General features: G+C 37.6%; 2 protein-coding genes across 9 annotated transcripts in view; both read left to right on the forward strand.

The window, feature by feature from the left end:
* The first annotated feature begins 1309 nt into the window (after positions 1–1309).
* On the forward strand, positions 1310–5506 carry cd302 (CD302 molecule). Its single transcript, XM_029459793.1, has 6 exons — positions 1310–1492; positions 2435–2560; positions 2675–2785; positions 3399–3581; positions 3755–3775; positions 3882–5506. The coding sequence occupies exons 1-6, from the start codon at positions 1402–1404 to the stop codon at positions 4082–4084; spliced, it is 735 nt and encodes a 244-aa protein (XP_029315653.1). The 5' UTR covers positions 1310–1401; the 3' UTR covers positions 4085–5506.
* Positions 5507–11140: 5634 nt separating this feature from the next.
* Positions 11141–23240, forward strand: part of baz2bb (bromodomain adjacent to zinc finger domain, 2Bb) — a 48702-nt gene continuing 36602 nt past the window's right edge. For 4 of the 8 annotated variants that reach the window (XM_029458945.1, XM_029458949.1, XM_029458950.1 and 1 more), the window contains exons 1-2: positions 11141–11356; positions 19124–19167. The gene's annotated coding sequence lies outside the window, so the exon portion shown is untranslated. Of the gene's footprint in view, positions 11357–11611; positions 11631–11919; positions 12008–19123; positions 19168–23240 lie in introns of those variants that run through there. The other 4 variants (XM_029458948.1, XM_029458953.1, XM_029458947.1 and 1 more) reach the window with 3 other exon arrangements.

Genomic DNA, 23240 nt, shown 5'->3' on the forward strand with positions numbered 1-23240 from the left:
GTTTATCGCTTTCTTTTATTCATTTAATAAGTGCTGATGATTGTGTTCTGTCAAACCCCTGTAGTTTTGGCTCTGTGCTGACCACACACACATTAACATTATACATTTGAAGTGAAATGTTTCATGGTAAATAGCTCATTCATTTATCAGTTTATTGTTTACAAGATAAGCTTCCTCTGATGCATTATCTTGTTTTCAAGAAGGTACTAATAAGTAAGTGGGTGGTACTTAATAAAAACATACACTGAAAAAACCACGACAAATAGTAAACATAAAACAAGAAAATAATCTTTATAAAAGTAAAAAGCTAACATTGATTTCAAATAGATTTTGAATAACCCAATAGATGTTATGAGTGTGTGTGTGATGGTCAATTATGGTAAGTGTGATGTGAGCCTTGGAAAAAGAAAGCATTTTCTACCTGTTTATGTAGAACAGAGACACAAAGCTGATAAGTGTCTTGATAAAAACATGTAATGGCAAGAGACGGGCGCTACAATTGAGCGTTTCAGACTGAGGGTGACTACAGGTATATTCAGACAGACAGAATGAGAAAAATAATGTGTTTTTTGAACATTAAAGCATCTAAACATTTTCTAGTAAAAACCCAAAATACCTGAAAATGAGCATAATCTGTCCCCTTTAAAATGAATGGAATTTTCCTCAATTAAAAAAGAAAAGACAATGAATAGCATCATAAACATCATAATTATGGTTATGGGATGGGCTTTTTTTAACTACTATTGTACATAACATTTAATGGTAGAAGATGGAATCTAGTTAACAATATCAGCAAATACATTTAACCACAGCTTAAGAAACACAAATCAACTATAACCATGGCATTATACAGAACCGTGCGTTAAAAGAACCTGCTAACACTGTACATTATAAATCAATTCATTCCGTCGGATGAACACTGCGCGTAGAGCGCCACCTGGAGGTTCCTGTGTGCCAAATAACCTGAGCTTGGAGGACTAGTTATTTCGTTTTACATAACAACGGCTTTTCCAAACATTAGCCGAAATGTGCATATAATTGTCTACTTCCGCGATTTTTGTATTAAAAACCGCAGATAAGTGTTCAAATTGCTCTTGTTTTGTTGGCAGTTATGTAAAAGCAATGTAACGACACGTATCAACATTAACTTGTTGTAAATCAATATATTGAATATATATTAGAGCAAACTGTTAGGTTTACAATGTATTTATTAGCATGTATTAGTTAAATGATTAGTTAAGAGTCGATGTTTGTGAGCTGTTGTACTGTGTGTATGTGTGCGCGCGCGTGGGGGTGGGTTCTCGCTCACGTTGCTGCTGCAGAGTTGAGCAACAGCAAATACGGTTATTTGGCACAGTCAGACAACTAGTTGGTGCTACGTGATTATTTGTCTTCACCGTCATGGAGTCCATGGAGAAAAATCACCGCTCCCTATCATTAATGTGTTGTGTCCTTGTGTTGTGTGTTCAGCTGCAGCTTGGCTTGACGGGAGGTAAGAGTTTAAATATTCGCTCTAAGCTAAATTAAAGTGATATCTTGAATGTAGCATTGTGGAGGCCTGCGTTACAGTAAGTGCCCTTAACTCTTCGTACTTATGTTTATTACGTGTCTGGGTTCTCTCGATAAGGCATGTCAGTAGCTTGTAAGTGTCTCACTATTAGCAAACCAATTTCCCTGAATGTCGACGTAGTTGCTTTTCCTTATGGCAACATAACTTTTGAAGCGACGTTAGCATACGCGTAACTACGTTAAAAGTTGTGTGCTTTCCTATGTAGCGAAACACTTGTTTTATAAACGCAAAGCCATGTTTTCTCTTTAGGGGTGGGTTACTGTTACTTGAATGCAGCACAGCATTATTTTTGTATTTTGCCTGAAGGCGCCTCATGGCTAATTTGGACAGTGCTGTCATGTGGAGCAATGGCAATGTTTACATTCAGATGGGTACACTATCCGGAACAGTATTAACCATAAAGTAAGTTTCATTACCACCTAAACACTGCTACAAAGATGAGACGTCACAGATAAACTGGCAACATGTGTGAGATACTGCGTGTTTTTATAGTAGCTTGAGACAGACAACAGGGCTGCAACAATTTGATCCCAAATAACAGGTGCAGCTGTAAAAAAGAAACAATAAGTGAAGAAAAGACAGACACAAACTGCGGCATTGATAAGAGGAACAGTGGTCACAAGTTTAAACTAACCAACAGGGTGCTTTCAACTGTACAAACCTACAGTACAGTTGAAACGCTGTCATCTTAAAATGGTGATTTGGTTGTTAGTTTGAGTCTGTTATATTTCACAAGGTGTTTTTGTTCATTTTCCTCCTGCAGCTTTTAAAACCCTCCTACACAGATGCACACAGCTGAAACAAATCTAGATAGGTCAGTTGTCAAATTTTTCCATTACCGGGTTGTCCCATGTTTTTCCTCAGACTGCCCGGCAGATGGACGCACCTGGGTGCCATTTGGAGATGGCTGTTACCACTTTGTCCACGGAGCAGAAGACACAATCAAAAGCTACACTTTTGACAGAGCGAAAACCCTCTGCCAAGGATTTGGTACTTGAGACATTTTATTTTCAAATATCTTGTCAAAGACAAATGACATATGGACTTTGTGTATTCTCAATGTGTGTGTGATTCTCTTGTGATACATTGCTATGCTTTTTCTAGAGCTTTTGACCATCCAGAGCGCTGAGGAGAATGACTTTGTCATTAAATATAGCCCAGAGGTGTGGAAAAACAATGTCAACGTTTGGCTGGGAATGTATTATGACACAAACAGTAAGTACCTTGTGACCGGAGGACTGTGAAGACATGCTGGCTTACTTCCATGAGATACAATCTGATTCTCTGTACCAATCAAAAAGGGAATAATACAACTTTTTACAATTGTTTGGGAGTAACTAAGTGGGAAACCTACACTGAATCTTAAAGGGTTTTGTTTCAGATGTTTGTAATAATTATCAAGTGTTCTGCCTCAAAGTTTATTGATCATAAGTTATCATTTGTGTATTTGTTGGGTTTTGAGATGATGTTAATTAAAAAAAAATCTGAATTTGTGGTCAATTTATCTACATATTTGGAGACATTAGTTTGACAAAATAAATCTTAACTCAAAAATGATTACAGATATTTTCAGTTTGTCTGCTCTGTGTAAATCCTGTTTTTTGAGGCAGTCATTGGAGGCACCGTAGGGGGATACTAAGTAACCTAATCTAATTTCAATGAATGGAATTACTTTCAACATTGTGTTGTGTTGTAACACAGTTCAGTGTAGTTTGTGTGAATGCTGGAGGAAGCAAAGCAAAAGGGACACTATGGTTGGCATTAGTATGATAGTGGCTGTATTCTCACTTCCCGTCATGCTGTAGTACTGACTGGTGTTTCCGATCAGGTGATAACATGAAGTGGTTCGATGAGAAACCTGTAGGATTCAGTAACTGGGAGGACAGCTCGTCTCCTTCAGACCTCATGCCCTTGGATACATGTGTGGCTCTGCACAGCAACACAGGAAAGTGGGAAAATGTCAGCTGCCTGGAACATGCGGAGAATGGAGTCGTCTGTGAAACAGATCAGAGTAAGTCTTTAAAAAAATGTTTTTAATGCAACATATAAGTCAAAAGGTCTATTAGACCAGTTGGTATGTTATTAAACTAAAGTAAGTCCATGTAGAATGAGTAATTGTGACTTCAGAAAATAAGTTGGGGATTGTTTTCACTTTACTTGCAATGTATTTTTTTCTTCCTGCAGAGGCCGAGGAATCCAAGCGGAGTAAGTCAACCTTTGAGCTGATTTTATTGTTGTTGTTTTTTAACTTATTCCTCTGTGATTTTGTGTTTATAGTGGCCTTCCTTGCATTGTTCCTTGTTCTCCTCAGAACCCAGCACACTGCTCTCCGCCCTGGTCATTCTCAGCGTGGTGGCGATCATGGGAGTCTCCGCAGTTATTTGGTTTCTGCACCAGAAGCACAATCTTGGCTCCTCTCTCTTCACGGCGTTCGAGTACCACCCTCCGTTCCGAGTGCTGGACACGGACCGGTCCTGCCTGGTGGAGGCTGAGGAGAATGACAGCGTGCCATAAGAGAACTTTCTGTCTCTTTTCCACAACAGGAAGCACCTCCTCACTGGGTGGTTGTTCATGCATAGAGAAGTCCACTCTGTTACTGAAGTAGTTGTGGGTTAACACGTATCAATGTCAAAACTCAGAATAATGTAGTGTGATCGTAAGGAAACTGACAGCAGGCTTACTCTAATACTAGCATCTCACTGTGGCACATAAACATCCCACTACTTCTGCTTTTTTGTCCTCTGCACTAACGAAGAATCAGCTGTACATTTTTCAGATTTGTGCATCAGCAGCTGTAGCCGCCTGGTCTTCATGTCATGTGTTATAACATCATTATCAGGCACTACACATTTCTCTGATAACTTTTGGGATAATTACTTTACTTTTGCATAATAAAAAGTAATTTAGTACTGCTCATTGAAAGAGGGCGGGATTAAATAAAGAGCAAAGCTTTCATACTTTTTCTGAGCAGGCAGAAATGTTCAGTGATTTTTGTATTGCTTTGCCGTGAACTTTGGGAACTAATGAGGGAGATTGAAATAAGAATGGTCAACTGATGCACTGATTCACTGCTGGATTCTACATGTCGTACATAATGCAACCAATCGCATGTTTCTATTAGAGTCTAATAGAAACATGTGATTTACCAAGCAGGGAGGGTTTAATAATTAGACCCTCCCTGCTTGGTAAATGTTCATGTCTGTCCCAGTTTAAGCCGTATTCAAAGAAACAGGAATTCTCAATCGCAGGCTGACAAGGCCACGCGTAAACAGCTTGAGCCCAACAAACACGCAGCTATAGTTTGAGCAACTGCCTCGTTTCTCCACGTATGTAAATGTAGTTTTGCACTTTCGTGAAGCAGATTCTTTTCCAGGGAAAATTAATTTTTTTAATGGAAAGCCGTCCTAAACCAATAGTGCCAGAGAACGTCCTTCCTTATTCCCTTTGCATTCGTTCTTTGGCTTCAGTTTTTATTGTGACAAGGTGCGAGATTAACCAAAATATAGCCAGTAGAGCAAAGTTAATGAATCACACCACTGATGTAACTGTCTTCATTCATTCCAGAATATTTATATTAATAATTTACATTCACAGTTCCTCCATCCTTTATGTACTGTTTAACTGGTCAAAAGATACAATGTGTATTTTTTTTGTGTTTCCTTGCGGCCCCATGAAATCCAGTCTTGGCATTATTATTGCTTTATTTTTAAGAGAGCGGCGATCCTTTTAGTGTCGGAAATAATAAATCCTCCTTTGATATTAAAGACAATCAATAGTGAAGAATGATGAGACTTTATTACATTGTGTAAAATACCCTTCTTAATACTGTCGTATACTTTTAACAACATGAATGCTTTTGCTTTTGAATATTTGAGATTAGTTTGGCAGGATCCGAGCCCCTGTGTGCTTTTCATAATAAAGTATGTTTGATTATAAGAAGGGTTTGTTTGTGCTTTTGTTGAATTGATCCGAGTCAGAAAGTTCTATAGGCAGTAACAGGAAGTATTTCTAGTAGTGTGCTACCAGTAGGTTCCAGGCCTTCCAGCCTCGGGTTGTCCAGCAGTGTCAAACGTTTGCAATGTGAGAGAAAAAAAGAACGACTTCTCTCTGTTCTGTGGGATCTATATGTCGGTGCATAACTGAGGAGAAGATGGATGAATTAGGACATTGAAATTGGGGAGAGAGTCTAATTAGTTTTGAAAAGATATCTAAATCACTGTCATCTGAAAAGTGCCACTTCCTTCAAATGTCCAGTGGCTCTGTTGACATCACAGCGTGCACATTTAATTTTAGCCTTCCATGAAGTCTGTCACCTAAAGAATTCTCGCTGCGTTTGGACCTTTTGTTGAGTACTTTCTCTCAACGTGTTTAACATCTAGTTATGAACTATCAAAGGCATTTGTTGACCTACATTAATTGATGTAGCACACTCATACAAAACCATAACAAATTTTCCTCAAAGCGTTCCAGGTAATTTCGAGATTTGGCCACAAGGTGGGACAGTGAATCACATTTCTGTCAAGTCCCAGACATTGCTGTGAAGGGATTTCCTTCTAATAATTAATGGGGTCCGGAAACGTGGAGGATAATCAGTTTGATATGGTTGTGTGTGTATATTTGTTGTTGAACAATAATTTATAAGAACACGGATTTCTAAAATTGACACCTGTTAAATTATTTTACACAAGAACACAAAGTAAATATAGATGAAATACAAGATCTAATGTTAAGTTATAGAAAGCTTTGGGCTGAGGTGAAAGTCCTCTTGTTGATTAAGAAAGTAATTTAGTCTTGCTGTGGTGGACAATAATTAACACGTTATGCAAGATGAAGGTCCAGAGCTGCAGCAGAACACCATGGCTGCAGTGTGGGGTTATCTGTGGTTAAATGGAGATGTTAAACTGTTGCTTATCTCCGGTTATAGTTAAACGTCCTCTATCAATAACCAAACACTTAGGGGATTACAATAATGATAATGACATTTGAAAAGAGTCTTGCGTAAACAGAGCTTAAAGGCTCATTTCCTGGACTTCATTGGTTAGATTTCAGTTTTTTTATTATCAAAACTCAAAATGTAACAGATTTTCTAAGGCCACAGAGTGATTCACGCTCATTAATATGCAACAGCGTACAATGTATTAGAGATGCAATGGCTGATTGAATGAGCCTCCATGTGAATGGCACTCTGAATGACACATTTAGAAAGCTTGGAGTGTGATTGCAGTGTACACATTCTAGTCTGGTCTCTGAATTGCTGCCCTCATCTCAGATTTTTCTTTCGCTATTCAAATAGAATTAGTTGAGAATAAATAAAGACATGAAAACAAAATTGAGTCTGATTATCAGGCTGTACAAGGTCTGCTCAACCTACACAGATGGATCATTTGCTGTAATGCTACAGAACAGATAAAAACGCGTATTGACATTCAAAAGGATGGTTTTCTTAAATGTGTTTTCCTGCACAGGCATAATTATGATAATTATAATTATGATAATTAATTATAATACTAATATACTGAAAAACCTCTTTGATTGTTTTGGAAATAATGGGGTTGAATGTAATTTATGATGAACCTTTTAAGGCATAACCATTTTATTTTTTGTAACTGAAGTGATTTATGCTGTTACATCCCTAAAACCATATTTTCTGTTTAACTGGGATGTATGTATTTTATTTCCACAGAGGGGCTGCTCTAATGGCCTATTTTCACTCACATAATAGCGCATGATTTCATTCACACATCTGCCACACCGCTGCTTGAAGCAGGGAGAGCTGTACGTTGACCCAGAATGACTAATTAAAATGGACATTGGTATGCATGAATAAGATATGACATACAGGAGCACGACAGATGGAATGAAAATGAGAGCCACGCTGGATAAGTCCATCAAGCCTGTGAATAATCAAGTTACGTGTCAATAAAATGCAATAGGCTTCGCGACGTATTAAATGTGTAAATACATAAGAAACAACCCTTACTCCAATCAACTCTTTTCTTGCCTTTCTGATTTCAACACAATCCCACGTCTCTTTTACTCTCTACTACATATCAGTTATTTCTCTTCAGCTCATCCTATTCATGTTCCTGTATTTCCTGGGAAAGGTGTCTGTGTTCACAGTGGTGTAGAGCATCTGTTTCTCATGTCCTGGAAGTCTCATGTTTTACTATCCTGGAACATGCTCCAATTAACAGAGGAAAATAAAGGCCAGTATTTAGATGACTGCACACTGACCGGCTTTTCCAGAGAAACAGTAGTATAATTGATTTAATGATGTCAAGATGTGGCATACTAAAATTCTTTTCCTTCCTAATTATGGTTCAATTTGCATGTGTAAAATGAATGCTTAAACCTGACTTTGTGTCTAGAATTTTAACACATAGAATGCCACATATATACACGTGTTTGATGCAAAACAAATGTGTGAAAAAAAATCTTTGCATTACATGATTAATTTAGCATTCCCTATTAATGCATGCACAAAAAACCAAAATAAATTGACAATCTCACAGATTTTGGGGATTGGTTGGCTCACAACTGTTGAAAACACTGTGCTAGATTTTAAACTGCATATCTAATATACACATACACCCCCCCCCCACGCACACACACACCCACACACAAACACACACACACACAGAAGCAAACTTAAGCGATGAATGGACACAGTTTTTAGCTCAGACACTGTGCCATTTTCTAAATCAAATGCATGTGCAGTGCTGGAAGGCTTTGGTGTTAAAGGGATCAGAGCATTGTGTGCTGACACGATTAAAAAATGTATTATTCAAATATGTCAAGGGGGAAGAAAAAAAAAATCAATGACAGAGAGTCCAACTCCTATGCCTTACGGGTACACTGAGCTTTCTGTGATAGAAAAATAATAATTAAAAACAAAAGCACCATCTTAATTTGTTTTCCATCAGTCTCTAGAGAGATCATCTTTGCTGTGTCTTTGGTATCTCATTATACTTTCTAATCAAGACTCTTTAAAAATCCCTTTAAAAGGGAGACAGACTGTTTGCCCTTCCCCCAGCATGGTGCTGCATTGCAGCCATCGACTGCGACTTAGTATGTTACAAATGACCAAGGTAGGCTGACATTTTGAGTGTACAATGTAAAAAAGCATGGCCGGAAAAGGCTTTTGAAAGTGACGCTGCCCTGATCTCTACCATCGTTCATTCTCTCTAATTAAAATGTGTCCAATACAATTAAAATCTCAGGTATCCTGTGGCTCGGGTGACAAAATATATCAAATAATTTTTTCCCCCTCTCTCACCATGTGTGTTCTTCCAGGCAGGCTTGTGTTTCACTCAGACCAGTCAGTAGCTCCTGTGACTGCTGCATCTAAAATGACACAGAATTAAGAGAGAGGGGGGTGTGTAGAAAAATCAATGAGCACAAGGGATGGTGAACAAGCATCCGTTTTAAATGACAAATGTCTTTGTTAAATGTTTTTTTTCTGCACATCTTTATATACAAACATGCGTGTGTGTGTGTGTGTGTGTGTGTGTGTGCCTTAATTACTGTATCCAATTATCTCAACTTCATGTACAGTGTGCTTTGACAAAAGATGCAGTGCCATGAATTCACACAGACACATCTTTCAAAAAAGCACAACACGATGCAACATACTCTAATTACAAGTGACTCTTTGTTTTATCCATCCAGAAATTAAACACAGACATCTCATTACCTTGATTCCCACTTCCCAGAACAAGCTAAAATGTTGATCTTATTCCTTAACAATTCTTTACAAAAGAACACTGTATCCATATCACAACATTAGTCCACATCAGCGATACAGTTTCATACTGTTACATTGTTTTAATTACACTGCGTTGTAAATGTTTGCTGTTGAGTTTAATGATAAAATGCACCCCATTTCCTGTTGCAGACTGTACGCTTGCTTAATGATGAGGAAAAAAAAGGCAGATGGTTGTACTGGAGTTACTTTATTAGATGCACAGGGTGTATTGCAATGCCTTGTTAATAGTTTCTTTATGAGTTTGTCAACATTTGAGTTTAATTTGATCCTTGTCTGATCTGAGCAGTCCACAATTTTTAACAAGAGTCCAGAAAAAGGAAACTATCCCTTAAATAAAGAGTTTAAGCTGCACCCTATAAGACAGATGTATTGACAGATGCAATAGACCCAAACATCAATTATTTGCAGTCTAAATTAATTTGCGACCTCTGTATTTGCCAGCACTGTTGCACTGTAATATAACTTCTGTTTTAACTTGTTTTTATTTATTGTTTTTCCTGTGTATTTACTTATTGCAATCACCTTTTGTTCCTAGTGCTATTGCATGTTCATTTTCTATTTTCTCCCCCTATTTTATTAGCGTTTGTTGTTGGATGAGTCTGCTTTGATGTAGTCTCGCATAGCTAGACCTATCTCCACAGCGCTGTGTCAGTGCTTTGATGTGTCTGTTTTTGTCATGCTGCAATCTAAATGTTGCTTGTGGAACAATAAGACCTGAACTGTTATACCAACTAAGGCACCATCAAGCTTCAAAAGATATTGTCAGTTAGTTTCACTTTCAGATATAAAACTACACTCGACAGTATGTGCTCACCATCACCGTCAGCAAGACCTATTGTGCCTCCTTCTTCGCTTATTAATTTCAAGCAAACTATGAGAATGTGTGCACTATAATCTACCACCCAATGCATGGGCAGCCTGTAATTTTCCTTATTTTGATTTAATCAAATCAGCATTACACCAGACCATAAAGCTAAGTATCCTTTTAAATATGTAAAATGGTTATAATAAACCCTGAAGTGTGTAGCATTGGATGTGGAACATTTAAAAAGCACCTTCAAACGTATGCACCTGCTTGTGAAGGAGTTTACCCACCTCTATACATTCAAGTGCATTTACCCAATTACTGTTTACATTTACTATTTCCATTTTATGCTACTTTGTACTTATACTCCACTACATTTCCAAGGGACATATTACATTACATTTATTTTGACAGCTCTAGTTACTTTGCAGATATATATTATTAATACAAATGATAAATACACTAATAAATTAGGATTTATTTGTATAGCTTAAGCTACCCAGCAGTATATAAAGTAATTAAATTGAGCTTCACTTTTACCAAGTGCAACATTAAAGCAATGAACACATTAATCCATCAAAAATTAAATTCCAATATTACACAATATGTTATTCTGAAATAGGCCATTTTAACGCTAATACTTTTGTACTTTTATTAGATATTGAACTCAAGACTTGTACTTGTAACAGAGTATTCCTACACAGTGGTATTACTACTTTTACTTAGCCTAATTCAAAGATCTGAATACTTCTTCCAACACTGCTAAAGATTGATGAACCTTGTAATAATCATAAAGGGAACGATATATCATTATTCAATACTGTTTTGACAATGCCTGTACCATCATTTAATATATAGTATGTTTGTTTTCTTTCTCATACAGATATGAGGAGTGTATTCGCTGATGTTGACACTCGGTTTCTGCACTTTGCTGGCTGCAGATTTGGGGGAACAAAAGTTTGCATTGTAGAAGCCTTGAGCTGACGTCACTTCTCTTGAGTTGCTCGGAGTGAAGCGGAGGAGAGAGTCTCTTCAATATGCGACCAGAGAGCAACACATTCAGTCACACTCCCACCCGGACTCACTTATGCACTGACCAAATTCTCCATTCATCTCTTTCAACATCCCTTCAAACTGCGCAAAACTGGGAAGTAAATTACCACAGTGTTATTACATTTCGCTTTTTAAAAGGAATACACCAATTTTCGACGATAAGGTGAGTTTAATTGTCTGTGTTTTGCAACCTTGGCTCGCGAGTCACTAACGTACGTTCAGTTAGTGTGTTATTTCACAGATTTGTGTGTCGCCTGGGCTAACAGCTAGGCTAACGTTTTTTTTTTTTGTTGGCTATACCACTAGCATCCCTTCCTACACTTGCCTCACTGAAGCGTTATTCGCTCCGTGAGTGTAACAAAAAAAAAAAAAAAAAAGTTCATGTCAAAGTAGATTCAACGTTTTCGGATGTTTGTGATCCAAACTTTGTTCGGAAGGTAACTGTTGTCATGTTGAACTTGTAACCTGGTCACCGGGCGTAGAGTTGAGAAACTACCGTTAACATGTCACCGGGACTTGGCTCAGGCAGGCAGTGCTGTTCGGTCTTGTCATTACCTTGCAGCATGGATCTTGTCTTTGTTGCCAGCTAGTCCACTCTCAACCGTTTGTCCGGAAACGTTAACGGACGGGATGATGAAAACATATTTATAAGTTAGCTTGTCAGACATATTTCGGTTTTGTTTAAGCTCACAGCACGCCTGTTGTAGGAGTGCATCATAGAAAAAGTAGTCTGGTGTAGGCTAATGCTTGTTGTGGTTTCAAGCTTCGTGTGACAACATGTCATGAAATGATTCAACAACTGAATATAATACAGGTGGGCTTTGTTAATGTTTTATCTTCACTATACGTTATTTGTATAGATTATTTGTTCTGAGTGTAAACGCCGGGGGCTGCCCGCTGGTCTCGTCTCCCCCCTTTCTATCTTCTCTTTTTGTTGCTTCCTCTTATAAGGAGAGCGCAGCTAATGCTGCAGCTGCGGTCTGAAATTTACCCTTTGAGATTATGACAATACCCTCCATTTTTCTGCTTTCATATTAACAACAAGGCATTCGCCATTTTGGGGTATTTAAATGAGATCAGCGCTGTCTATTTAAACTGTGGTTATCTGTAACAAAGTTATGAAACTTTGGAGGAGAAAATATCTGAATGATACAACCTCGATTTATGTGGTGTTGAAAGTGAAAGAAGTATTTTAATCACACACATGTCATAAATAAGATTTGGAGTTTGATTTAATGCTAGTGAGATTTCAAAACTGATTGAGTATGTTATGAGACAGCAATACAAACACTTTCCTCTTCCTGTGATGACATGTCACACATTTGGTTTAGCCCTAGTAATTCGGTTTTATTCTTTTAACCTTGTTGTGGCTTTAATAATCTGCCACAAACAAAAAAACTAGGCCTTACTTCCAATTCAAGGTGTTTTAACATGGACCTGATATGTTGATATGACAAACCATACCTCTTTGTCAATTCTGAACACACACACACACCACAGAAGCACAAACTAGACAGTTTACTACATTTTCGAGCAATTGTACAGCATGTTACAACCTATTGCACCTGGACTGATTAAGACCATGCTTGAGATAAGTAAACATTAATAGGTCATTTTCACAGCAGACACCTTGACTTGTCAGTTGGAAATGCACAGGTGTTACTAATAACATTAATGGCTTTGTTGTATTCAGGTGTCCAAGTGACAGTGAGCCAGCATGCACAACACCAGGAGCCATACACTACCAGCAACTACATGAAATTAAGCCATTCTTAATTTTATTATTTACACCTGTGATTTTTCAACTGTGACATCTCAAAATGTCTGTGAAAAAGACATTTTTACATGTTTTAAAAGCTGGAAATTAACTGTAATTGGCCCTTTTTTTCTTTTAACTTTGTCATGACAAACATGAACCACACTTTTTATACAGGAGTGTGTGTGTGTGTGTGGTGCATGATGTGTTGTAAAAACAATAAGGCTCATACAGCCCATAGAGCTTATTTTGATGGTGTAATTTAGAGCTTGCTTCATTTTAGGCTGTTTAGTCAGGCATCTTTTGTTTGCTGCACAGTGGAGCTGATTAATGCCTTTACAGATATAATTGATAGTAATGAACTCCAGTGTGCCCTTTGCACACACAGTCCTAAGTGAAATGGCAGTAAACATTTTCCTGGTAAAGTCCATCATTTAAATGGCCTCAGTAGCTAAGGCAGCGAGATAAATCAGATCACATCCTTGATGTGTTATGCATGCATCCAGTAACTGCCAATGAATCAAAACACAGGTAGAAGGTCACTAAATTTGCCTCATATTTATTCAGAGCACATGTCCTTGAAAACCTCTGCAGAGGGAACAATGTTGTGATGCTGTTTACTTGGATTCTAATATGCAATTGTAACATTGAGAAATCAAAAGAGGCAGCAACTTGGCATTTAAATCTTAAATGATATTGCAGGGTGTTGCTCTTCCAGGCTCCAATTAATACTAATCTCATTAATTTGAGACCTATTCACTTTTGATACAAACTATTTATTGTATAACTTTATATAACTACTATAAACAGACCTTAAATTCCATTAGCAATACACCACTTAGTACATAGCTTTGTTAGATTGTTGTGCATTAGGTCAATACCTGCAGTAGTGTGGATTAGGTTGTCTAATATCCTACTTCTCCCAGCTGGGATATGTGTAATGTAAGTTATGTTTTTTGGTGAATTAGTCACAGTGCTCAACATTCCAAGTGGGATCACAGTTTCTATCGCCCCTCTTGTTCTTACAGAATATGAGAAGGTCCCCTCTTTATGTTCCTTTGGCTCTTTTAAGAGTGCCCATTTTTCCATTGGCCTTTTGAAAGGGCCAAAGGGAAAAAAACAGAACTGCTAATAATTGTGTTTACTCCCATTTTCACCCTGTCTCTCCTATTCTTACCCTTTTCCACAAGTTTGCACTCATTAATCATTCTGGCCTCCTGCTGAGGGCTGAGCAGGTTCATCAATTTGGCAGCTAGCTTGCTGTAAGGAACAGTGCAGAGGCTCTTAACACACAAGCATAAATAAATCTATGGTCTTTATATGCAAACCCTGAAGGTTAATACTGTATAATTCAATGTACCCTCTTTGTCTGCAGTGATTGATGTTTTTAAACATGTAAGGCTTGACGGGAGTCCCTTTTTGTAGGTCAGTGTTGACACTTTATGATTGGGTGAGCTTGAGGGGACCGGCACGAGGGAGGTGGATTATTAGGAATATGTCAGGGAGATTACTCTTTTTCACTCATCTTCCTGATCTATTTTCTCTCCGCCTGGAGATGCTTTTCGTAGTGCTTTATTTGAACCAATGATGCTTCTGAGATTGAGATCTCCCTGCTGTGTAAATGGGGCTGATGTTAAAAATGTGAGTGGTCTAGTCTATTTGTTTGACTGTTTTTAGTATTTATTTGCCTCCTTTGCTGCAGGAATTGCAGGCCAGCTGAGAATGAATGATTTGGCTCCATATTCATAATTCTGAGTCCAATGGTTACAGGACCAATACAAACCTTTTATCCAGTTTTTGTTGTAAACCATTCCACTCTCGCGCAAAGACTGTGCCTCAGCAGCCCCCCTTTTCATTGATCCTCGTCCATTTAAAATCTGGTCACTGCTGCCCTAAACACTTCCCACTTGAGCTGCGCTAGGCATGCTGCTGCAGCCACATTTTTAAATATTACATTTTTTTTTTGTCAACATTGTATGGCCTGATAGGAGACGGGAGCAAATACATTTTCCCCTAATAGTGTTTGAATCAGCGAAAGCCAAAACCTACACTACCCTAATTGACTAATTTCTTCACTCACCATGATTAGACATTGCGCAGTCAGTCGGCTAGATGATGTAAACTTTAAATAGACTCCTTTTATTGAAATTCTCTAAAGTGTTTAAACTGAGTGGTTCAAAGTGAGCCACAGTTTAGGTGGAGTAGATTACCCGGAGATGATCTCCATAAGAAATAATCTCTGCAATGTACCTCACAACAATATGGAGGCACACTTCAATGTTGATCACATTGGTTCTAATGATGGGACTTGTATTGTAGAGAGTGCTGCAGACCAGCTGCAGACCAGCTGCAGACCAGGTGCAAAACCACTAACATTTTTGATAGCCCATTCAACAATGTCAAATATCAATCACAAATTTTTATTTATAAACTTCAATGTTGCGTTACAGTGACGGTCAGTGAGGGAAAACATGCTGCTGCCCGTTTTTTTTCCCCAACATATCTGAAAGAGTGATAAATGTTCACTGCCCATGTTTTAATTTAGTTTGTCCCACAACGACCTGTGAATGGCAACTACACTACTCTATGACAAAGCAAATAAAACAACTTGGTCAATGTTTAGAGAAGCAAATGTCAACACTGACTATTAGTTGGGACACATAACAAGTACACGGCTATTAAAGCCAAATGCTTATATGTCAACCAACACACCTTTTCTTTTTGCTGCATTGTATGAATGTCACACTGCTCTCTGCGTTGGCACTGAATGTTGCCATGGAATGTATTGTTACAAATGTAAAAAGCTTCATATAGCCTATAATGTGTGTTGCTTAGTCAGAACTGAGAGGGAGAGATGACCAATGAAGAATGGATATTAAGATGTTACAGTCATAACAAACACAATGTTCACCCTGACCGCAATCGCAAACTGAAACCTTCAAATCATGTAACACAAGGATGAGCCTAGTACATGTTAGTTATTCCTCATCATGAATTACAGTTTTGACAGTGCTGTTATCTGCCAGATAGATGGACAGCTGAGTAACCTGAGAAGGATCAGCCTTGTAGTAGTTCGAAAGGCTAGTTGCAACAACCAATTATTTGAAACTAGAGTGACCTTTTCCCCCTCTTGATATTGAATGAAACATGCAAGTGTAAAAGACAGTAATCTCTTTTACACTACAAAATGACAGCGATGGAACTGTAAGGTGACCCGTGTGTAGATGACAACAAGTGTTGTTGCTACTGATGTGACAGCATGGATGTTATACTCGTAAACTAGGAGAGATCCAGTGTTTACTGTGCGTATTTAGAGCTGATTTAGAAAGCATAGAGAAGGAGGGTAACAACATATTTTAGAAAATATATGTGGGTGCTCTGTTAATCCAATCTTGAGCCTTTATACTTTTTTGAAATTATTTCCTGTTGTGCCAAGACATTTTAAAAGGATCAATCTTGTTCATTGTACATGTGATATAATGTGTTAACCTGTTATGTCCAAATCAAACCTGTATGTTGCTTCAAAAGCTCAGATATGTTATTATTATTATTATATCAAATAGAAATGGATCAACATTGTGAGAAAAGATATGTTGTTTTTACAATTACTAAACTAAACATAGCGACAGCAAAAAGCTGAATGGATGACCTAAAGCAAGCTCAGGTTAGTTCATTTGAGTTGAGTTAGATCGAAATGTAACCTTTATTTAAACTTGAGATCATTGAAGGGTGGCCCTCATTTACAATGACATCCAGTCAATTTCAAAACAAAGAAAAGGGAAAAACTAAACCACAACTAAAAACTATACTAACAGAGAAGAGGCTATACCATTTATAAAATAATAAAGCCATTACAACTTTCAGATTAGGAAAAAGTATTAGATTGGTAGATTAGGATAATTAAGATTTAAAATAAAACAATTACAAGTAGATGTTGGGCGGTTTAAGATAAAATTCTAAAATGTCCAAAAGGTTTTAGTGAATTGATTAGGAGGTACTGTATTTTGTTCCAGGAATTTGGTGCACTAAAATTAAAAGCAGTTTTTCCAAGTTCAGACCTAGTTTGTGGAACATGAAGCACAAACCAGTCAGTAGAGCGTGTCTAATAGTGACAAAGCAATTCTGATAGGTAATATGGTAATTTACAGTAAGGGCTTTATAGATAAAAAGACACCAGTGAGTATTCATGTCTCTCTAGGAGAGAAGACCATCCAACCCTATCATATAAAATACAATGTTGTGTACCATTGACATTACTGGTAATAAATCTCAGGGCAGAGTGATTGGCAACATAAAACGGAAATGTGTCACTCGCGTATTATTCATTAAGATGGAATAATATGGTTGATATAAATAGTGAAAAGGACTGGCCCTACAATTGAACCCTGTGGAACACCTTTTATAACTGATCCAAACTCAGGATGGTAGCTTCCCAATTTAACAGATTGTTGGTTGTTGCTGATAGGTATTTCCTGACCCAATTACATGCGTTAATATCAAATCCAACATGATGTAGTCTCTGCAAGAGCAGGCTAAGGTCTACAGTATCAAATGCTTTGGATAGATAGAAGAACAAAAAGTGCTGCATAGTGCTTTCAACCAATTGCAAAGACGTGGTTAACCCCACAATATTGTCTTGGCAGGAAAAAAGTCACTCACTTGCATTTACACTGTCTGTTCAGTAGAACTACACTGAAATGGGCTCAAAATAGAACCTCTAAACAAATACCTTCAACTGATAATTTACCAGAGATTACAGGACCCTTGCCAGGCAAAGTAGTTTGGATTTGTATTAATTTCTTACTTTTGGGTGGTGGGAAATGATTAACTATATAACAAAGTTCTTGCTTTGTGGAAATAGCTATAACTGTGAGGGATTACTCAATTAACACCGTTGTTGTCCTCATATTCTTCTCAGGTAGTATTTAGGACCAAAACAGTGTCAATGAAGTGAGTAAAAACTTGTTTTCTTCGCAGTGATTGGTAATGGTGTTGGCCAACTGACTGTTTGTCATTACTATAAGATTTAGTTGGATTTGAATTTGTTTTAAACATGTACCTTTCAAATTAGAAACACAAGGATCGGCCTGGCATTAACAAATATTTGTGTTTTTATATCTATCGCTAGCAGAAAACCTGTTCTGTGATTTAACCACCTGATGTCATTCATAAAATGCCCAATTTTAATAGAGGACTGTGCGTGTTCACAACAGGTTTCATACCAAACAAACAGTAATGGTTTTCTGTCATTACTATGTGAATACAACCTCTCATTGTGTCAGTTAACATAGGACACTCCTTATGATGCCATTAGTTGGCTTGCAGCCATTTTTAAACTACGAGGATAACATCACAGCCTTCAGCTGTTCAGAATCACACATCAATGCATAGAGACTATCCTTTTTCCTTTCACAATAGTATTATCCAAAAGAGAATAGGTTTTTAGAGGGATGGTGTTCAGAGCATGTAAAGGGAAAACTGGCTGGTTTTACAGTACGATAAATTGTAACTTCTCTGTATATCATGCTGTGATGATAGTGATGATATTAGAACTTAAGAATCCGTAGTGATTGTTATTGATAGACCTCAAAGTGTTTGTGGGAGAGCTACTATACCATACTATCAGAGCTACTATACAGGACCATGACTTCAATACTCTTATGTTTGTAGAGACAAAGTCAGTGGTTTTGAGTAATGATGTATGAAGACTTGAAAGGGTCTACGTGATTCAGGCTCCAAACATTGCTTTACCTAAGCACAATTTCACAAACTGAAATTTCAGTAGAAGGGAAGACTTTAAAGGTTGATATTTGAGTGTTTTTCTACAGGCAAACAAAATCTGTTTCTACTTAAAATTATAGACCTATCCAGTATAGTTTCCTAAGGTCATTGCATTTCTGCAAAATCAAAACGTAGCTACTCTTGTTATACTTACTTGACCATAATCCAATTTCTGCCAAGTGTTTTTTTTCATGTCCCATTGCCCTGTGGTTGTCTCTGTGTGCAGGAGTTTCATTTTCTGCTGATGGTTAGAATGGATAACTCATCTCCCCTTGGGGTCCATATTACCATTTTTATTTCATTTTCACAGAGTTTTCAGATTGGAACGATGCTGAATGAGTAAATCGATAAAAATCAAGCAATAAATCTGACTGTTGTTGTCTCGTGTTTCAGGTGCAGAGCAGTGATGTCACAGAACTGAAGACGGTCTCATACAAGTAAGTGTTTGGTTACATCAGCTACCCATTGTCCATCTCTGCTCTTTGAAGTGCCTCTTTTTATTTTGCAAAGGGAAAACCAGTTTGCTTTTGTTAAATTGGAAAAAGTAACTCATAAATATGAATGCAGGACTAAGCAGAACACCTCATTTTAACATATTATTTAGGTATAGGATTAGAATTTTCCAATTAGGTTGAGATGTAACAAAGTCCTCCTTTTATGAAATTAGTTTATACTGCATTACACTGTGCTCTCATTTTGTGTGTATCTAATTAATTCCTGTCTTTCTCAGAATTAGAGTGTCGAAGCTTCATAATATATTTAAATCTCTTGAGGCAGAAAATAAAACTTTTTTGACTAAGGGGTGTATTAAGATAAATTACTGTGAGCCAAACAGGGGTAATTGGTGGGGTTGGAGCTTTTGTTTGGCTTTGTTTTAATATTGCCGCGAGACATAAATGGTGGATATATCACATTTACGTTCCTTCACCCTGAACTTGATCAGAACGTGTGACGTGTTATATTTTTCCAACTGCAATACTTGATTACAAATTATGAGTGAGTTAATTTTTCAGTCTTGTAAGTGCAGTTCATTTTTCTCTGTACATGCTCTATTGTGGAGTCGGCATTAATTGAGGAGAGGTATTTATCATGAAATGTTTTTTTTTTGTTTAAAGAAGTGACTATATGACACTTGGTTCACACTAAATCAACACAGTTTTAAAGCAGACACACCTGAAATTAAATTAATTGAGCTGCAAGTGAAAAATCTTCAAAAATAAATAGTTTTATTTGAATGAATTGTTGGCAAATCAGATATAGTTCAGCAAACAATGCTACAGTTTCTGGAAAGCTGTGTTCTCACATTTACCTAATTCCTAATAAGTTTTCCTCTTGCGTCTTCGCTACTCTGACTCCTTTTGTGCTTCTCAACTCTTTCAACATTAAGTAAAATCCTAAAGGCGAGTGAAACCGTCCACTTACCCATTTATGAAGCAAAGAATGCTGAAATTGCGCCATGAAATTTATGGCATGTACACGGCCACCTCATGATCTAGAGTAAAAAGTCTCCTACTGTTTATGTGACTGACCCTGGAAAGAGACAGGTCATCTGTAGCACTGCAGACAAACTGAGTTGAAATGGCAATGGCAAAATGAACCTCGCCACAGGAATCCCATCATCTCTAAACCTGAGTACTCTCCCTTTCATCTGTGTGTAGTAGAAGCCCTCAAGGATTTATTATAGCAGTTATGAATAACCTTCAGTTTACCTGCAGAGCCCAACAGTAAGTTTCAGAAACGGTTGCAAGTTATAGCCAGCCTTTGGTTTTTGTTGCCAGAAGATGACACAATGGCTGCTGTACATTAATTTCACAGTCCTTATATGGCCCCGAGTCATTAAACACATATTTTATTAATGAATGATAAGTAATGGTTTCAAGAATGGTGAACATATTTTACATAACCTTCATTCTCTCTCTCTCTTTGTCTCTCTCTCCTCTCTCTCTCTCTCTCTCTCTCTCTCTCTCGCTCTCTCTCTCTCTCTCGCTCTCTCTCTCTCTCTCTCTCTCTCTCTCTCTCTCTCTCTCTCTCTCTCTCTCTCTCTCTCTCTCTCTCTCTCTGTTATGTGGATGTAATTAAGTGTATAAAGGCAAATAATAAAACGGCTAGAACAGTCTGGTAAGTTTAAGAAATGACATCACTTTAATGCAATGCAGCCTTTAAAACCAGGAAAAGACGACACTTATGCCAATTAGAATATTACCATATTTGTTGTTGCCCAAGCAAACTGGACAAAACTGTTACTGTTGAGCTGTGACCAGTGAGCCCATCCTCTCCTTTGCTGAAGGGGAAAGGAAAACATTAGAAATAATTGGTGAAAAGAATAACGCAGAAAAGGATTAGGCTGTGATAAGTGAGAGAGGTGATATGATTCCAACAATTATTCTCTACCTGGTTTCTGCTAAACACAATAATCTGTGATTTTTCTCACTTTAGTTCAACACTCCCGAGCAATGGTTTTAAATTAAACTGCACAAAAAAAAAACAGAACACTAACTTTAATCAAGCAAAAATACATTTAAATCTGTACTTCATTGTACATCATGCCTGCAGCTGCTTTTTAGTAAAACGCTGGCAGGCCTGCCATTCACTTCTATACCACTTCAACACAATGGACATACAAAGCACACAAAGGGCATGTCTGGCTCCAGACAAAGCAGACGTGTTTGTTTTCTGAGGAATTGTTATGGGGACAACGTGAAGCATGACATGTTCCCTAACTTCCCTTACATACCGTTTAAATGTCAAGTAAAGTCTATATTATATTATTTTTTTACCATTTTCATTTTTTAATGAATGATTAGTTTAGTTTAAAAGATTTTTACAATTTCTGCTTTGTTATTTTTAGTTGTTTACAGAATGTTGAGTTTGTATGAAGTGTGTTATCCATCCCTTTCATTCACATTATTAATATTCAGATATTTTTCTGTATCACTTCAAAAGTTGTGCTATTAGGCTAATGCTGATATCATCATTTTCCGACAGTTCCCAGTCTTAAATGAGAGGGAGGGCAGCTTTATGGGCTGCTGGTTGGTATGTTTTATATGCATCATCATTTACTGTGTTCTGTGTGCGTGTAAGAGGTTGAGCTATGACAGTTTCCCCCCTCTTTTTAAATATTTATGTGCTTCAGTTAATAGTTTAGCTTTATAGAGTAGGCTATATTTTGTGACTTTGCCAGAAGAGGCGAACAGATTGCATTGGCTATGTAATATGATGAGGTAGTATCTATCAGAGCCCACTCTTCTTTTGCTCTTCACATATTTCTGCCCAGAGGGGCACTAGAAACATGCAGGAAGGAAAAGTGAAGTGATTAAAGAACTCAGTCAATGGCCAATCAAAGACTGATACGAATGATGCAACTTTGAGATGTGTTTGTTTTATGGATACGGCTTTCACCTGTATTTTATGGTAATAATCCAGAACCACTGGTTACATCATGTTGCCTTTTGAGATTAATGACCTATACATTAACAAATCCTGACTCATGTCAAACTACTTGTCAGATCAGATGAGTTGGAATGTCGATCTTGGTTCTGCACCTGCATGTAGTAACATCAACGCAAAGATACTTAAAGCTATGCACGGCTCATAAGAAAACGTCCCCATGCCTCCAGTGCATCAGAATTCTATAAAATAAATGGCAAACATCTTTGCTTCTGGAAAACAAAAGAGAAACTTGTGAGGATCTAGAGATATTGTCTCCATGTTAGCCTTGTCTAGTCACTTGGTTTCTTTGTGTCAGTCCTTTTGAATGTTTGCCATGACAGTACATCACAGAAGAAAAGGTTGATGGTGATGGTTCACCTGTCTTATCAACTTATCTTAAATGATGGATAAAGTCTTGTCTCATTGAGTCTAGGCAGACACAGAGGGACCAGAGCAAAGGTCCAACATTCAGCACCAGCATTCAGTGGGTAACCTGTAGAAATATCATGTTTTTGTAATGTTGATTTGTAGAATAGTGCTCATCTGAAGGGCTAAATAGTGTTTTTTAGATGGTTTTGTGGATTGGTTGGCAGTTGAAAGTGTGTGCGCAGATGATGTATGTAAGACCTCTTTGGTTATTATCAAAATGCTGTGGTTGCCCAGTGGAACTGGATAAACTATTGAATGGATTAATGTATGTAGTCTCTCTACTTGGAGAGACACCAAAATACTGCACTGTACTTAGTTCCTCGTATGTATAGCAAACTAACCCCCTCTTATGTTTATGTTTGGGGTTCTCAGGTCATCTATAGCCTTCCAGTTTGAAGAAAGTAATTTCATTTTTAAGATGGGAACACAATGGAGGCAGCTGTGTGGATTTATTTGGAGCAACTTGTGCTCAACAGGGATAAGACCACTGGGAGGAATGTAGTATAGCAGAGAGTGATTTGAGTTCTAGGCAGCTGCCGTCACAGAGGCTAGTTTGTTGTCAACAAAGTGTAATTAATTATATACAGTACGCTTCTCTTCTGGGGTGAGAGGTCAGGCAGGCCTGGGTTTTAGGACAACACTGGCATGGTCT

This window comes from Cottoperca gobio, chromosome 21 (genome assembly GCF_900634415.1).
Source record: "Cottoperca gobio chromosome 21, fCotGob3.1, whole genome shotgun sequence".
Lineage (NCBI taxonomy): Eukaryota > Metazoa > Chordata > Actinopteri > Perciformes > Bovichtidae > Cottoperca > Cottoperca gobio.

Coding starts and splice junctions, on each gene's coding strand:
- cd302 (XM_029459793.1), top strand. CDS start 1,402: ATGGAGTCCATGGAGAAAAATCACCGCTCCCTATCATTAATGTGTTGT. Junction 2,561..2,674: donor AACCCTCTGCCAAGGATTTG/GTACTTGAGACA, acceptor TGCTTTTTCTAG/AGCTTTTGACCATCCAGAGC. Junction 2,786..3,398: donor AATGTATTATGACACAAACA/GTAAGTACCTTG, acceptor GTTTCCGATCAG/GTGATAACATGAAGTGGTTC.